The sequence below is a fragment of the Oryzias melastigma genome, linkage group LG5 (genome assembly GCF_002922805.2).
Source record: "Oryzias melastigma strain HK-1 linkage group LG5, ASM292280v2, whole genome shotgun sequence".
Lineage (NCBI taxonomy): Eukaryota > Metazoa > Chordata > Actinopteri > Beloniformes > Adrianichthyidae > Oryzias > Oryzias melastigma.
Genome location: NC_050516.1, coordinates 24,243,333 through 24,245,820, shown reverse-complemented (window position 1 = coordinate 24,245,820; position 2,488 = coordinate 24,243,333). Strand labels below are relative to the sequence as shown.

The following is a 2,488-nucleotide window of genomic DNA, read 5'->3' as shown; positions in this document are numbered from 1 at the left end:
CACAGATACCACACTCACTGAGACTGTGACCACTGTGAAGAATGTAAAGCCAATCAGCTTACAGAACGAAAATGAGAAGCAAAGGTTATACTGTACAAAAACTTTCATAATAAAAGTTATTTAGTAACTGTTATTATGACTGCAGGCTGTCTAAATACTAAGACAATGGAATGAAAACTGAAGTCTGGCCTATAAATGACTTACTTCACGCTCATACTATTATTCTTTGTCTTTCTAGAGTGGCTCAGGCCTATGTAAACCAACGTAAGCTGGACCATGAGGTGAAGACACTCCAAGTGCAAGCAAGCCAATTCTCCAAGCAAACTGCTCAGTGGATCAGCATGGTCGAGGGTTTTAATCAGGCTTTAAAGGTAAGATTCATCAACTAGTTGTTTTAAAGTAGAAGGTAGATTCTTAGATTCTTTCTTTTTATGTAAATTCTTACCACCCAAAAATATACTTTGTATTTGTTTTATTTATGGCTTTATATTATAAATGATAGCTTTACCTTTAGAATACTATCTGGTCTTTATTTGCCCAGTTGTAAGTCAAGGTTAACACACATTATTAAAGCAGATTTACTGTCACTTTCTAAGGTATACATCACCTCGCTGAGATCAAGGGAGACTAAGCGTACATTGATGATTGAAAGTGCTGTATAATGTTTTGTCAGAGCTTATATTGCTCTCATTTTATTAGGTTTACCAAAAGCAGATTATCTTATTCGGGGATCTGTACAAAACTCCAATACCCACATGTATTTATCGGGTTGGTAAAGCAATCTCAAAATGGCTTTCCACCTGTTTTTATGCAGCTTACATCATCTCCACATGATCAGATTAAACAAAAGGATCCCTGACAGCTAGCAATTTTGCTAACTATCTCCTCTATAATACAGGAAATTGGGGACGTGGAGAACTGGGCCCGCAGTATCGAGATGGATATGAGAACGATTGCCACGGCTCTGGAGTATGTGCACAAAGGGCAACTTCAGTCTGCTGGCTCATAGATACATTCCTGCAAATGTGTTGAGGCTGACACTCAACTTTGATGGGGCGAACGTTATTTGTTGTTGCATGTAAGAGACAGAGAGCAAACATATTTGTGCTGGACATGCATTGACACAAGCATTTTTTAATGCCTTAAAATAGATTTTTTTTTTTTTGCAATAAATGATAAATTGATAAATTACAATAATATTACATTGTCACAGTCAAATAAATGCCCTTAAGAGTCAATTATTTGTATTTTTTGTGCATCTCCTCCCTAGCTTCTTCACATTTTTGTACCATGACTGTCCAAGATGATTTTTGTCGCTGCCATTCACAAAAGAAACATTATTTTTAATAAAGTGAAAAAAGAAAACTTTGTTGTTGTTTTTCTTGTGAAAGAGGTTTTGAAAATTGAACTGAATACACGACAAAGCAGTGAATAAAGAATGCCGCTTAAAGTACAACAACTTACTCTCTGAAATGTACAGACGTCACTGGAAAGTTGGCAACACGTCCTAAGACATGCTGCTGAGCAGATCTACAGTTGGGAAATATGCTTAGTTTTTCAAAACCACAAGGCCTTGATGGCTTAGTGTGTTTGTTGCAAGAGTAAGAGCCTTGAAAGAGTCTTAAATACAAAAGTTATGCAAGTGAATTAGGTAAAACACCAAATCTAATGACTGGCAAGTTAGTGTGAAGGGACAACCTGTAGTGTATGACATGAAAAACAGTTATGTCACGGTGGATGTTGCAGCTAAATTACTTTGTGCTTGTATTAGCATGCTTGGTGAATTCATCCACTGTTAATTAATACATGCACTCTCTGCAAAAATATTAAGTTACAACATTTTTGAATCAGAAGTAAGATTTAGTATTGTTCATTTTTCAAAACTCTTGCTTATTGTTTAATTTTGTAATATGTGAAGTTTAAAACAAATATGAAGAGCAAAAAATATTTTAGCTCTTAAACTGGTAAAATTCTGACTTTATGACAGTGCTTTTAAAACCGTAGAAGATGTGCATGTTTAAAATATATTGTTTTAAATCTAATGTAAATAAGTAAAATAATGATTCCTCTTGAGTCCTTTGGGCTCTAAAAATAGACTGTTATGGGGTTTGGTCAATCCCCTACAACAGAAAAAAATCCAACGGGACATTCTTTAGGATTGTGTTTGCCCAACTTTCTTTTTTTTTTTTTCTTCGCGCAAACAAAGGTGGTTACAGATTGGGGATTACTAATAGTGGGCTTTTTTTTAAGGGATAAACCACAGGGATAAAGCTTCCCTTTGACCGGCCTCTGCGCTAATACAGAAGCTGGAAAGTGAAAGGGAAGGAAACAAATAACTTCTGGGGAACCTTCATTTTTTTATTTAAAAGGTAAGACAATTATGACATTCATTTTGCATGTATATTAGAGAAATATTTTTATTTTATTTAGAAAATGGTACAATAAAGAAGAAAAAATATCGAGCCATACAAATATAATGGTCTTGTAA

At 34.8% G+C, this 2,488-nt stretch overlaps 2 protein-coding genes across 2 annotated transcripts in view; both read left to right on the top strand.

The window, feature by feature from the left end:
- bloc1s1 (biogenesis of lysosomal organelles complex-1, subunit 1) overlaps positions 1-1,342 on the top strand; it is a 2,452-nt gene extending 1,110 nt beyond the window's left edge. The window contains exons 3-4 of the mRNA XM_024269898.2: positions 239-371; positions 899-1,342. Of these exons, the coding sequence (XP_024125666.1) occupies positions 239-371; positions 899-1,009 (244 nt within the window). The 3' untranslated portion in view covers positions 1,010-1,342. The remainder of the gene's footprint in view (positions 1-238; positions 372-898) is intronic.
- A 160-nt stretch (positions 1,343-1,502) lies between these two features.
- Positions 1,503-2,488, top strand: part of rdh5 (retinol dehydrogenase 5 (11-cis/9-cis)) — a 4,555-nt gene continuing 3,569 nt past the window's right edge. The window contains exon 1 of the mRNA XM_024270504.2: positions 1,503-2,369. The gene's annotated coding sequence lies outside the window, so the exon portion shown is untranslated. The remainder of the gene's footprint in view (positions 2,370-2,488) is intronic.